Source organism: Camponotus vicinus, unplaced genomic scaffold, assembly GCF_025532165.1.
Source record: "Camponotus vicinus isolate PSW18456_S1 unplaced genomic scaffold, iyCamVici1.0 SCAF_5, whole genome shotgun sequence".
In the NCBI taxonomy this organism is placed as follows: Eukaryota; Metazoa; Arthropoda; class Insecta; order Hymenoptera; family Formicidae; genus Camponotus; species Camponotus vicinus.
This window is the reverse complement of record NW_028141977.1, coordinates 16,024,328-16,038,935: the sequence shown is the minus strand read 5'-3', so window position 1 is coordinate 16,038,935 and position 14,608 is coordinate 16,024,328. Positions and strand designations below refer to the sequence as shown.

The 14,608-nt window shown below is 35.6% G+C and overlaps 2 protein-coding genes across 6 annotated transcripts in view; one reads left to right on the top strand and one right to left on the bottom strand.

Annotated features, from left to right (window-relative positions):
- The window catches only part of Nachrbeta2 (nicotinic acetylcholine receptor beta2), a 316,200-nt gene that overhangs the window by 85,011 nt on the left and 216,581 nt on the right, over window positions 1-14,608 (bottom strand). The gene's annotated exons all lie outside the window — the stretch shown is intronic.
- Window positions 1-14,608, top strand: part of LOC145971572 (protein turtle homolog B) — a 230,575-nt gene that overhangs the window by 663 nt on the left and 215,304 nt on the right. For all 5 annotated transcript variants that reach the window (XM_083099394.1, XM_083099391.1, XM_083099390.1 and 2 more), the window contains exon 2: window positions 7,973-8,330. In XM_083099394.1, the coding sequence (XP_082955520.1) occupies window positions 8,222-8,330 (109 nt within the window). In that variant the 5' untranslated portion in view covers window positions 7,973-8,221. The remainder of the gene's footprint in view (window positions 1-7,972; window positions 8,331-14,608) is intronic.

The window sequence follows — 14,608 nt, the reverse complement described above, 5'->3', positions numbered from 1 at the left end:
TTATAAGCACCAGACATAAGATGCCAGGAAAATGATCGATTGGAAAATATTTGCAAGAGATTAATATTTTGCGAGAAATATTTTACGATATGGTTTATTGTCAAAATGACAGCTGATATATCGAATGTTAATTATTTGTTGGAATACCTCTTATTATATGTTTATTATAATATTGCTATATATTTTTTTCCCGTTACACAGAGCATTGTATATATGCTTATATATATATACTTTTTTTTTGAAAAATTTCTTCACTGAATTTCTTTGTTTTACATTCAACGTGCAGCATTCTACGCGCTTATTTTGCTCCCGTACAGAAAAATAAACTCCCGTGTTAGAGATGGTGCACGTTTACGATTTTTAATTACGATGTATCAAATTAAAATATCACGCGGCATCTTTTTCGCCTGGTGCTACGCTCAACCTTGTTGCGCTCATTAACATTATTCGTTGCAACCGTTTCCAATTTCCCTCAATTTTCGTTAGTTTTTCGACATGAGTTAATTTGAAAATTTTTAATTGTAACTCCAACAGCGAACATTATAGGGGCGGTACTTTGCGCTGAAAAAATGGAGCGAATAACGAAAAACCTGCCAAAAATATATTTTTTTTAATATAAAAAATATTTAAAGAGTGAATGTAGAGAAAACAATAGCGTATATTCGATGAATGTTTATTTGCGATTAATCAGCGATGCAGAATCGTGATTTTGTACGTGCAGATAAAACAACTTTATATCATATCCGGCAGCTGGATTAATTCGGCGTGACATTACGTCGAAATAATGACATATATTACTTCAAAAATAATTTATCAACAATTCTTAAAAATGATCATGTTGCACGAGGAATATCGAAAATATTTTTTATATTTGCACGGAAATATCTAGTAGCATCTCCAGCTTTTTCGAACGTTACGGCGAATGTAATTCCCACCATTAAAATATTTACCGATAAAATTGCGTATTTACTATATTCACGTCATTACGCGTGACACATGGTATCGTGTAACACAGTAGTATCGCGTGTAATACACCTCGAGACTTTCCGTTACGATAAGATCGCAAATTAATTTTGATCATACACATCGCACACACGTTATTTTTTTGACGCCTCTCGCGTCCCTCCCCAACGCGTTATAAATCATCACGCGATTTCGAGAGCAAATATGCATACATCCGTCACACGCGAGCGTCCGCTGGTGCGATTTCTCGCGGTGTCGTTGGACGCTGTAAGAATTTTAATCTCTGTTAAAATTTCCATGTACTTTTCTCTCGGCGAGCGCGCGACACGCGGGATCGTGCGGTCCTTTCTTGGAAATAGATCCTTCTCGTTGGGAGCGGCAGGATTTCACATGCGACGTAACGATCAATCGCGGACGCGCGATAATGCCACGGGGAACAGTTACATAGACGTATATTACACGGGGACTTAAATTGGGTGCTTGTCACTCGCGCTCGTTGTGACTGGCAATTTTCTCGAAAAAGCCGCGCGTTGCCAGTCACGAAAACAATTTGTTCCTTTGTAATCGGGATAGATGAAAGAGAATTCCGATGTTAAGGAGAGCCGGCACGTCACGTCGGAAATTATACCTGTTGGGAATACACGCTAAGAGAGAGCCCGAAATGTAAGCCGTCCGTAAATTCGTTCCTCTTCCTTTTATCGCATCGTTTTCGAATCTAATTTATTTCCCGACGTATTAATCGCGTGACACATCTTGATGTAAAAATTGTACGTGTCTTGGGACATACTGTTGAGTTGTTAGTCGTCGTGATTTCGACGAATTCGAGGAAATTCAGCGCTCCCGATTTTTCCGAGAATTCGCCTCATCGTCGCGTTTAGACGGATACAAACGAGAGATAAGCCACTAAGCACTCGGATAACACGAGTTTGAGATGTTTTCCCGAGAATATTGTGGATATGACTCTGTTAAATGCGCGAGATATACCCTTTAAACACGATACACAACTCGAATCGTACGAGGTTTACAAAGAAAATGTTGATATATGTCTCTTCCTGGAGGAATTAAAAAATAAATATAATTTACCGCATAAAATATTGCTTTTGATATTTTGAGCAGTTAAACACTGCGTATGTACATTGCTGTGGGCAGCATATCGTTACTTTTCGATTATATTTTATCATTAATTACTTTTTATAGATTTCATTTTACGCTGTAAATTTGATAAATTAATAAGATAGATTTATATATTTTATGCCTTTTTAATTGTATTCATTGAGCATGGCTGATGTAGCTATTTCCATAAGATTAACAATATTTTTTTATTAACATGATCAATATTTTATTAGAAGGATCACACATACATTTTTTACTAAAATATCAAATCCCTCTCTCTTTGCGATTGAATTAACGATTGATTTCGTGGAATATATTTACTTTACATATATATATATATATATATATATATATGTAATTGGATATATATGATATTAGATAATATGAATAAAGTGGAGCGAATGCGTTTTTCCTCTTATTTGTCAAAGGCTTTTGTCAGAAAATACGAGTAAGAGACAATTGAAGCATTCGCTTCATATTTGAAGCTTGCTTTTTAATACGATATTTTAGAGAACGTGAAAAAAATGGGTACAAATAACAAAAAGTATAAATCACCTTTCACATTATAATTCTTTATATGATAATCGCATCTCTCGGTTTATATCTATTCTAAAAGCAATGACGTTTACAAATATGCAAATTTATCGCTTTCGTAATAAAAGCCGAAGATTATTTCGCATGAAATATGTATATACTTTTGCTTCATACGCATTGTTCTTTCTTTAAATGAATATGCTACCATATATATTATTATATTATATTCCACCATCAGATTTATTTTTGCATCACCTTTTTTATTGATTTAACTTGCCGATTCGTGTTACTTGTGTCGCATCTTGGGTCACATAAATATTCCGAAAGATTCCAGTTACATTCCCATCATATTTTTTATGGAAATACGTTAACTAAATTATAACAATCTCCCACTAAAACGCTAAATATTGCGTCGGGTTGTTAAATACATATTAAATGTCTCGATAAAATCAATTCAAGTAAAATATTAACAGAAATAAATGAGAAATATCAGTCTGATATGTGAAACGGGATAGATAAATATTTAACGATTCGCAATGATAATATGCATATCGCGTACGCAGCGAAATGAAATTCTCATGGTCATTAAATTCATGTCGATTGTCAGTCTGGTACGTTTATAAGCGTCTGGAGATCACGCAGAAAATGGTCGGAGCCTCGATTCTCCGAGCGAATGACCACCAAATAGTTCTACCGATAGATGCGTCGATGCATTTGCATGGAAATCTGATGGCCGGGTGTACGATTACATTCCTAACATTATGCTGTATCATCGGGGGATTCTAACCGCGATCTGTTCTAAGAATCCTCGGCATTTTGCATCGTTGCGCCTCGCGATTTAGATCGACGTACCGTTCATTAATTCGGGGCATTATTTTGGAAAGATTCGATATGCGCGCTATGTTTCTGAAAATTTGCGTCAGATAAATGCGAGAGATGGAGAGAGAATCGCGAAATATTTCGGTATTCAGATTTAATAATCCGACACAATGCCGAATGGAAAAGATATTAGGAATAGCTAAAGTCTTCAGGACGTTCGTGACACAAGCGCGTAGGTTTGAGATTTTACTAACAATAAGAATATTTTAGATGTAATCCTCCCTTGAATGAGGTATAATACATTATATGTATGTAAGATCTCTCTCTAGCAATAGAAATGGAAAATGTAATCTCAAACATTTTATGAGAGGCTTTCTCTGAACTAGTTTCTCTATTCATGTGGAAGTATGAATTTTTTTAGTGGAAGATTGTTATAATTTAGTTATATTTCCAAGATAGGGACCATAAAATAAAATTCTTTATCGTTTTATCCAGAGAAAGTATAAGAAGTATTTTTTTAATAATCTTGAAAAATGTATTTTTTAGAATATCGATTAGACATATTTTAATCTGCATGTTATTTTTTATGCGATACAATAATGATTATAATAAACATACATCCTCTAATATTTGAATTTATATATCGATATATTAATTATTATTTTGTTAAAATATATTATTAAAATGTATTATATATATTTGCACTCTCTTTTTTCTTATGAGGAAATTTAATTATGAATGATCTATTCTTGAAATATTTTTTCACAATTCTTTTTTAAACAGAATTTTCATAAAAGCTTTCGTTTCTAATTTTATTTTTACATTACACATCATAGGATAATTAAATTACATATAGATATTAATATATTATTACATATATGCACGCAATATTGAAACTGTATAGAATATCGAAAGCCTAATGGAATTCCATCGTATCTTTTCCTCTATCGATGGGAATTGTTCGGATATATTGCGGTATCGGTGCACAAATTTTCGGTTAGCGGTTTAACTCCCGAATGAAATTGTCCGGACACTTCTTTTACATAGACATTATGTTTCGTACGATGTGGAATAATGAGTCGTAATATATTGGGTCCCTCGCGATATCCGCGCGCGAGACATGATTGAACCGTTAATTAGTCTCGAATTAAACGGCCCGATGCGAGCCGTTTGCGATTTTACAATTTTACAATGCAATTTTCTCGGATAATGCACATTCTTCGATATGCGCTTCGTTTGTTCGTTCGTTCGTCGTGAAAATTAATGCTGTTTTTTGCTTCGATTCTGGAGCAGATGGCATAGGCGGGGAAGATTAATTATTTATTTCTCCGAGTCTCGCCCGCGAAAAGTAATTAAAGGCACAATCATCTGTTAATATCAAATTAAGCCGCTCAATTTGAAGTATTTGCAATTTTTTTCTGTTAATTGTGTCATGTAATTTTAAACAATATTGCATGTAATCATAATAAAACACCCTTAATGTAGCAGCGGAACTTTGTTTTAAACTGATGACACAGCTCCATAACGCTTCGTTTGGAAAATGCAATTGAATTTATTCATAGCGCACATATTTTTCAAACTGATTTTGCAAAATATAAGAAAGTTTTCGTATTATTCGATAGGAGAAACGGGCGATACTTTCGAGATTACTTTTTTTATTTCGTTATTTATAATTTTTTTGTATTTTTTAGTTGCATCGTAATTACGACGGATATATTTGCAAAATGCAAAACTTTTGAAACAGCTGTATTTATGCTGGTTTTATATTTTTTAAATTTTTTGCGTAATTTCTCAAATAACTACATTGTACATGCGTGCTATAGATTATAAATTAAACGCTGGGAAAACGTTCTCCGATAATTTAATTAATAAAAGATTTTGCTACTACTTAAGATTTTAATCTTAGATTTTCATTTTAATATATCTGTTTAAGCCTTAAACATAAAATAATACATAAAACAGGCAAATCTTGTTGTTAATTTTTTTTGTATGAAAAGTTTTTTTATTATTTCTCAAAAATCATGTTATTTCCGTTTTTAGGAGAAACTTATGTAGATAACGACAGGTTATACATTGCGGGTACATTGATACTTTTTCTAAGGCGTAACATGTCGATTGAAAAGAGCATCCTCTCTTTCTCTCCTTCTCTTTCTCTTTGATATCGAAATAAATATAATAGAACCGTACGACGCGATATATCGCGATATAAACGCGCGCGAACCGCGATGTAACTAAAATGTAACACCCGGCGAAAAGTTTCCGGAAATAAACTTGTTGCGCGATCGATAAATAAAATAATAACTGAAGCATGTAACTCGATTAAACGACAATATCGCGATATTAAGCGCCGGCGTGCACCGTGTCACAATCGGCGCGAGGCCTGTCGCGCGCGTCAAAAACTCGGGCAAGAAACACACGCTACTGTTGTCACAGCCGATGAATGCGCTGTAACGATATATATTTTTTTTTCCCTCTTTCACCCGAATTTTTTGTCGGCCGAATTATATCCGCGGCGGAAGCAATTGCATCGTCGGATGAAATATTTCGCCTCGCTCTTTCCCTCCCCCTCCCTCTCTTCTATCTCCGTTGACTTTTGCGGGAATCGAATGCTGAAAAACATTTCGCAATAACGAGAGAAGAGAAGAGACAGCGAGTACGCGGGTTTTTTTTTTAAGGCGGGAAGAGAGGAAGGGTGGAGATGGGATACAGTGGCGTGATTACGCCGAATGTACGGCATCAGCTATCGAGAGAGTTTGGGCGGCTGCGGCGACGGCCATTGCGATTGTACGCGATTGTATGCGTGTCACAGCTGCAGGTGAGAAAGGAAAATCAGCAGAATAGAATTCAGGAGAGAGAGAGGGGGGGGGGAAGGAGGGGATTGCGCGAACGCGAGCTCGCACGTTGCATTTGCAAGGGTCGCAATTTTCCGAAATCGCAACCCTATCGCGCATTAACGTGCAATTTCCGGATTAGGAAATAAATGATGTTTCACAGCTGATAAACTTAAGCATCCAGTCTAGCGTTAACTCTGTTCACCCAACGGTTAATACAATAATTGTTTCGCAAACAGAGATTACGTTAGTCTAACGTTGAAAAGCAGCATTTATATGTATTTTGCGAAATCGGGAAAATTCAAATTTTACGAAAGCGTCCTTTCGCAACAAAAACCCAAATTTATGTTTAAGAATTAATTTTTTCTCCTTTAGATAAGAAAATTTTATTTGTCCCCGATGCTCCTCTCTCTCTCTCTCTCTCTCTCTCTGTATATCGCAATATAATTCCTAGGTCAATCTGATCTCTGTTTGAGATATATAGCTTAAAGCTCGGCAGTTTTGGATTATCTAGCCCCAAGTTGGTGATTTGCTGTCCCTCTTTAACTTACAATTCTCTGTTCTATGTAGATATAGAAGCTCTTGATATATATGTAGTGTGTGTATGTGTGTGCTATAGTATATAGGGTGTTCTAAAAAGGTATGTCAAAAATTTAAGGAGATATTCCTCACACCTGAAAAAATGTTATATGGACATAGGTGCGGAAATGCTTATTTCAGGAGTTATGTTGAAAATACTGTTAGCTGTATTACTTACACAAGGAAAAATTTAGGATTAATTATTGTAGACGACAATCGTTTAATTAGGCTTATTTACATTTGGTTTTAATGTGACCTTGAGTATGTTACAATAAATGTTGAAAATGTTCACCATTTTCCTGAATACAAGCAGTGACACGTCGACGCATCGATTCACGGACACGTTCAAAAATGCCTGGCGTACAGCGGATTGTCTCGCAACCTGCAGTGATACGGTCACGAAGATCTTGAATATCACGCACTGGTGGCATTTTTGAACGTGTCCGTGAATCGATGCGTCGACGTGTCACTGCTTGTATTCAGGAAAATGGTGAACATTTTCAACATTTATTGTAACATACTCAAGGTCACATTAAAACCAAATGTAAATAAGCCTAATTAAACGATTGTCGTCTACAATAATTAATCCTAAATTTTTCCTTGTGTAATACAGCTAACAGTATTTTCAACATAACTCCTGAAATAAGCATTTCCGCACCTATGTCCATATAACATTTTTTCATCCTTCAGGTGTGAGGAATATCTCCTTAAATTTTTGACATACCTTTTTAGAACACCCTGTATATACTATATAAAACCACAAGTTTCATGTTCTCCCTTTTCCTCTATCTCTCAGATGTTATAAAATACATCTTTTATTTATATATTCGCTAATATAATATATAAATACGCTATATAATAATTTCAATTTAATTTTGTCGCTTAGAAACTATTGAATTCACAATGCCCTTCCGCTAATAAATTATTGCGACGATTTTCGTATATGAAATGCGAGGTTTGATTTATTAAGAACATTCCTACATGATCTGCGTTTCAATTTTCTCGATATAAAGATGAACGTGTGGAATACGATTCCTCGAAGTAAGAAATGAAAAAAGGAGAAAATTTTTAAAACGCGGCCGACCGTGATTTATCGATGATTTCAACGTGTCGTGTCGGTTGTGTGTTCAAAGGTTTGACAAGGATAAAATCCGTGGGCGCGCGGATGAGGAGTTCGCGGAGAGCAAGTTCGACGATGAGAGTTTGAGTCGTGCGGAAAGTGCTTTCAAGAGTGCCCGGGATCCTGGTTCGCGCATTTCGTCAACGACAAGGGAGCAGAAGACGACGAGTGCTGTAAAAAGGAGGCGGGGTGAGTGTGTCGCTGACACACAAGTTGACGCGACACAACGTGACGTGACGTGACGCGACGTCGGGGTGTTGAGATGCCTCGAGATGAGATGGCCGCCCCTCTTGGATCCCTCGCGTCGCTCCTCACGCTTGTACTCTGCGCTTTCAGCAGCTGCCATGCCAGGATAACCAATCAGGAAATCGGTAAGTGCTAGTTTATGTAATCTACTGTATGCGCGATGTGTAATTGAATTGGAGATGGAGCGAGAGAAGTTTAATATGATTGTTAATGTTGGAAAACGATTTAATCATTGTTTTTCTAAAAATTTAGCAACATATTATCATTGGAAAAAGACATCAAAAAGACGTTCTTTGAAATAAAATGTGATTAAATATTCAGAGAAATTTGTGTTTGACGTGTCACATTGTAATAACCAAATAAGAAAATATAGTGACATCTCAATTTTAGCACGTACGATATGTTCCTAAAAAGCGCAGTGCAATAGTTGTAGAATCAATTCATACCAATGCCTACTGAGCAAATTGAGATGAAAATACAAACAACGCAACTAAGCTAAATACAATTAATTGTATTCAATATTATGATATTGGCAGCTCACGAGAGTTATTAGATAGTGTTAAACGAGACTATATTAAATTATTTATTAATATATAGTTTGTCTCGAACAACTGTTTCGATTATTTCAACATTTCCGACATTAATAATCGAGACAGGCTCTCTGTTCAGACTTTTTGAACTTGATTGATTGACCGATCAATCTTAATCTCGAGATACAACTTTCTGTTAATACTATCGGCGTTCGAGGGATCAATATGAGTAGGCGCCGTATTTTTGATAGAAATGTCGGCAAACGATTCGAAAAACGGAAGGAAAATCGCGAAATGGATGAAACACTTTTTTCCAATATGTATCGGTAATATAAATACCACCGATCGTTATGTCATATCGACGTTACTCGACGCAATATTGAATTTGCGGTGTGGCTATGCCACACGTTTCCGGTGAGTTAAATAACGGAGAACCGTCGTCTATGTGTTTGGAGTATTTTTATTAGTTGTGTAGCACTTTTTGGTGGATTTATGAAGTGTTGCATCATTTATCAAACATGACCGCAATCAAATAGAGCTATGACATAACGTTAGAATGTCGATGAAAATAAACGTAACTGGATACTAGATAAATCGGGCACGCGTATGTTCCAAGATATAGTGACATGAAAGGTAAATCGTGTTTAAGGTACACGCCATTCGCACGAGACACCATTTATATAACTTGTATCATGTCAGAATGTCGAAGACACGAGTCGCCGTGCTCTAAATATAGGAGCATTAACGATCACTGAATACGCGATCATTTTAACATGATTGAATCTCGCTATGTGTCGAAGTGTGCGCGTTGAATAAATTTATCGGTCTTGTTAACAGTTGGCTCTGTGATGGGAAATTATTACTCCGTTGATTGTGTTGCGCGCACTTCGAAAACAGTTACTCGAAACCTAATTCCATCTATTGTTTCTGTCTACTCGTATTACTAGTCTCTTAACGCTATTAAAACTAATTATCAGTATATGAGATATAAGAAAAATCGTTTTAAATGACATTGCGTATATTTTTAAAAATATCTTTGAGATTAAACTTGACGAATAAGATACAAACGCGAAGATATTTAAATAGATATACCAAAGTCATTTCGCGCAAACCCAAGCCATTCATCTCGTTTCGCGCTCGCATATTTTCAAAAACACAAGAGATGTCTCAGGGAGTCAGAAAAAAAAACTGAAAACTCTATCTGAAAAAAGTTAATGAGATTATATAATATGTCCGACAACGAAACGCTCTTCTTTACATCTTTTTTTCCATCCCTAATAGGTTTTATATCCGTGCGACTCCCCGAAGCTTGAAATGAAACATATTTATGAGTGGAGAGGGAAGAGGATTTGGAGGAGGAGGAGAGGGAGGGGGTTATTAAGAAATATGCGCACGCATATTTCGTAATAATTCCGAGTTTCTTTACATGGATGAGTACGAGGCACGCGCCCGAGCTCTTTGCGAGTCGGACATTACTCCAATTTTCGTCGAGCAGCGTCGTTTTGTGTGTACATACACACGGACAAAGCGACGTATATACTTTTGTTGGTAACGTGGCAATTGAATCACCCGGTGACAAAAGTCACCGGGTATGCCGGACCGCGTAATTTCGTCCCTCGGGCGTGAAAATGAGGGGTTTTTAACCCATTTTACACACACCGCGGCTCTAACGAGATCGTTGTGTAGCCGTTATTTCGTGGACCATCAAGACTGGAACGATGCGCTGCATGCGAAAAGAAAATGCGCGGTGGACCCGCTCCACGAGTCCCCCTCTCCTTCCGGTGAAATTACATCGTCATTCCTTGAGACGTATAGCCTCGTATATTTCTCGCCGATAAATCGCTTCGTCGAAATTGAAGTCGCTATAGATAAATTGGAGTAATGGCGTTCCTTTATTTAAGGACATTTTATTGTCGCACGAAATATCCTTTCTCCCGAATCTCTGTTATATAATCAGAATTTTAACTTTTCGCTGTACAAGAGAGAGACTTTAGACATTGGCTGCGTTCGGCAGGAAAAGCTGCTTTGCAACTGTTGTAAAATTCGTAAGCCTGATTGGTATAGGCTCTTAATTTTGGCTGAATCTAAGAGCATACACCAGATCAGATTCACGAATTTTACAACAATTGCAAAGCGGGTTATCCTGCTGAACGCAGCCATTTATTTATATTGTCAACAGGTACGATACGAGACGTATGAATTATTCCGATTTATTATAATCTTCGATTATAAATTCCAGTAACGATCATAGATTTTACGGATCGATGCTGCTGTAACAGTTGATTCGGTTTAAATCGCCGCAAATTAATTTCTCAGGCAATCTTGTTCGAAGCTATCGTTAAAGCTCGATGTGATCGAAACGTCAGCAGACAACTTGAGCGCAGTCAGATTCGTTTCGCGTTTAAATATTTACCGTCCTATCGGGAATCTCTATCAGAGAGAAATCTCCGTAGTGTGGTCTTTGCAACAACAACAAAAGCAGCGACAACAAGAAAGTAACTCAGGCGAAAGCACAGTATAGTAGTTTTACTCGCACTTAGCTCGCGCGCGACTAAATGACGCCGAACGTGTTTTATTTAACATTGAGAGTGAAATGGAAGTAATTACGACTAGTCGAAACGTAAAGGAAGACGAAACGTGGGCCGTGAGATCGAGAATTTGCAAAGCCCCGGCGACTAATTAAACGAGCGTACCATGTGACTTCGAACATTTCAATAATTGTAGATTAATTAAAATCGCGACTGGAACACTGACACGAAGAATTAGAAGGCTAGTCGGTAAATATGGCTCGACTCTATCGTGAAAATCTCGACAAGAGTCACAGAATCGAATTTGCAGGGTCAATGAAACGAAAAATGCGGGAAGCCTTAATATCGTCCCGCGATTTCGCGAGTGAACGAGCAATTGTTGATTATTGGCTTTCGAAGCTTATTACATCTTGCTTATTTGCTTTCGTTTTCCGATATGAAGGATAGCGTTTGTAACGTTAGAACCTTTTGATTTCACGATAGAAACCTTGATTTTTGACACACTTTTGTAAATATATAAAAAATTAAATATTGAAATTAGACACGTATAAATTTATAGGTGGCATATTTAATGAATTAAAATTTAAAAAATTTTAATTTCTCTTTTTTCAATCGATTTTTAATTCCGATTTGCATAAGGGAGTGAAAAGGAAAATCGCATATTATCACGTTAGTTTCGATGCTCGCCGCGCGACTAAAATGATTTATTCATACGTTTCTAAAACTGCAGAAAGTCTTTTCGTATTTCATCAAAGTTTCTTCTCTCGACACGCACATATTACTTCATGTTTAAAGCCTTTCGGTTTGTAAATTATTTGAATGTCAAGTATGTCGGCAGCAAAGCAGCATTGTTTCTGATGGTAATCGTGTAATTATGGGACAAAATGAGTTTAAAAAGAAACTCTTTAAAAAGAATACTTTGTCGTTGAGATTTTGTCACGAGTGTTTTAAAAATAAAACTAGGCGATATTGATGTAATCATTTTAAAGTTAATAGAGAGACTTATTCTAGAATATCGATTGAATTTAATTATACGTGATGTAGCGTGTCTTTACGAATTTTATTTATTTAATTTTGCATTACGAATTTTTAAATTTAATTTTGCATTATATGTACATATGTGTGTGTATGTGTATGTTATATATATATTTTAAATATTTACAAATTTATATACATATGAAATATCATATTAATTACTTAAATTTCAAGAATTGTCCTATATCTATATATAACTTTAATAGTTCTCAGAAATTTTAATATTAGTTTATTAAATTTTAGAGAAAATTAAATACAAAAATAATAAAAAAAACATAACAAGCTCAATTTATCGATTTTAATGTTGATTGCATAAAAATTGAAATAGATGAATTGAATATCTCATACACATCCAAGCTTACAATATTCAAAGAGACATTTTCATGCCAATGAATCATAAAATTTAATATACTTTTTATTAAATCCTAATACTCCCACATAATTTACAACCAACAAAAGTTATTTTAAAAACGGCTAACATTTGTCTGTAATCTCAATAAAATCATTGTCATTTGCCAATCTGATTTTTTTTCATCACAAAGCATAGCTACATTCTTGCAATCTGAAGGTTGAATTTGTCGACATTCAGTGCTTGCACAGTTTTTCTGCATTTTCCTCGCGAAACGCGCGTCAAGATGCATTAGGTGTCGCTACGTCAGATTCTTCGGGAAAGTTTTCGAGCGAGGCGTTTCCGTGGGGAATGCGACGACACCGTCAACCAAATGAGATACGTCGTCCTCGCGTTTCTCTTTTTAAATTGAGGCAGCCGAGTTAATTTGTATACTCGCGTCACTTTTAATACATATTTCATGAACTGGAAGGGCGGCCCGATAGTATGAGCGGATTATTTCGGATAGGATATTTACGAGCAAAGAGCTCTTTCGATAGAGAGCAGATTTAATAGAGGAAAGATGGAACGTAAAGAAGCTTCAAGAAATTTTTAAAAATTCAAAATGCCAATTTATTTCGAAATTTAAAAAATTTTTCGAAATTTTAGAATATTAAACTTCGTAGTGGACGAACGTTTTCGAATATTCAAAATCTCAAATTTGCAATATTATAAGTAATCGCCAAATCTATAAACTTAGATTTTTTTAAATAGTAATACATGATAAAAAAAAGCGAGCGCAAATTTGAATATATTTATAAAATTTTCTTAGAATTTACAAAATTAAATTTTATAGTTTTATTTGAAAATTTATTTTTAATTTAAAATGAAATGAATATTCAAAAATACATAAATAGCGAAATTCGAGATAATACACTTTTCAGTGTTGCAACATTTTAGTAACAAGAATCGAGATTATAAAGCTCTGGAATTCTGCAAAGGTTTTATATATTACCGTGCCTTCATTGCGTTGCCAAATAGTCATGTGAAATAAATTATATGCGAGCAATGCACCCAGAGCAATGCACAGAGAATTACAGACATGAAATGAGATCTCGCCGGTGCAGCAGATTTAATTAATTCTTAGATTAGTAGGTCAGCTCTTGCGGAAGTAAATACGTGTCGCATTTTATGTGGCAAAAACTTGTTGTTTGAATACGACTTCACTTGTTTGGCAACCATTTTGGCATTATATACTGTGCATATCGTACTTTTCGTATGTGCGAATTCTTTTCTTGCATCGCGAAAGACTTTGACAGGAATTGTCGTTGTAAGCACAACTTTACGCACAAAGAATTGTCCTAAATTTATTAATTACAACATTTTATAAACCTGTTTGAAATACGCGTACTATTGGGATTCTTTTCGTTTAGAAATTCTGTAAACGGTCGGAATTGTCTCTCTTGGAGATGTTTACTCCGAAGGGCTCCGAATATGTTATAGTATAAGCTAAAATTAGAGACATGTTTTATATATACTTGTTTGCAGATTTAGTGGATAAAACAGTATTTCAAAGCTTACCGAGATGTTTTAAAAGTTTTACAGCATTAAAACCGCCTGGCGTGTATACGGTTGCGAGATACTTTTAATGTTATTTTAAAAATTTTGTTCAAAGCAGCTTTTCATATATCCTGGTTTCGGCGATATTCGATCACAGAATCAGATACTCCATAATATGAAAAAAAAAAAAAACGTCTCTCTTATTTCAAGCTGCTTCATGACACATGCAATGCACATCAGAATCGAAATCGAGACCGGTTTTCATACGAGAGGAGAGAATATCAGATATCGAGATAACAAGATACATGACATATAAAAGAGAACGATTATAAGAAGATATCGATCATCTTGGAGCGACTTGATCCGCGCGACATAGTATAAGTAATGTCGCCAAGATTGTACGCGGTTCGTTGATTCGTGCG